The sequence below is a fragment of the Drosophila innubila genome (genome assembly GCF_004354385.1).
Source record: "Drosophila innubila isolate TH190305 chromosome 3R unlocalized genomic scaffold, UK_Dinn_1.0 2_E_3R, whole genome shotgun sequence".
Lineage (NCBI taxonomy): Eukaryota > Metazoa > Arthropoda > Insecta > Diptera > Drosophilidae > Drosophila > Drosophila innubila.
In genome coordinates this window covers 10,538,215-10,538,858 of record NW_022995380.1, presented here as the reverse complement: position 1 = coordinate 10,538,858, position 644 = coordinate 10,538,215, and the positions used below count along the sequence as shown (strand labels likewise).

General features: G+C 40.8%; 1 protein-coding gene across 1 annotated transcript; it reads left to right on the top strand.

The window, feature by feature from the left end:
* LOC117791203 lies at positions 1-423 on the top strand. Its single transcript, XM_034630889.1, has 2 exons — positions 1-27; positions 88-423. The coding sequence occupies exons 1-2, from the start codon at positions 18-20 to the stop codon at positions 360-362; spliced, it is 285 nt and encodes a 94-aa protein (XP_034486780.1). The 5' UTR covers positions 1-17; the 3' UTR covers positions 363-423.
* The last annotated feature ends 221 nt before the right edge of the window (positions 424-644 follow it).

Here is a 644-nt window from a genome sequence, read left to right as displayed (position 1 = left end):
TCAAGTCACTCAACAAAATGCATCAAGGTTTGGCTTCTAGTGATATCTATAATCGATTCTATTTAATATCAATCAATTTAATTTCAGCTACGCTCTTTAGTTTCCTACTTTTGGGCATTTTTGTGACCCTGGCAACGGCCTACAATGGTCAGGATATTTATGCCGAGCCCAACTGCGACATTGTTGAGGATCATGCTCGCAAGTTCCGTGACATCTCGGATCCCACCCATTACTGGGTATGCCCCGAGGGACAGGAGAAGGCCGACTACATCCAATGCCCCGATAACTATGCCTTCATGGAGGCTGAGCAGGAATGCGTAGTCTGGGAGCAATGGAAGTGGGTTGAGCCTTATACCAAATAAACAGCGACTTCGTTGAAACTTTGACCAAAAAAAAACAGAATAAAAAAAATCAACAAAACTTCGACTTGTCTTTTCAGCACAGTATAATGAATGCTCTGTTTGTCAATTAGTTTGGCCAACTTTTGATTAGATTTGATGGAATTTATCTGCGAGTTTATCCATGGAATAGGTCAGTTGTCAGTGACGAATAAAGAAATTAATTATGTGCCATAAACTTTGGCATAGGTTTTGGCATAAGATAAGAGCGGGGTTTTTTTTTGTGGGGCGTCCCCTAAATGTATT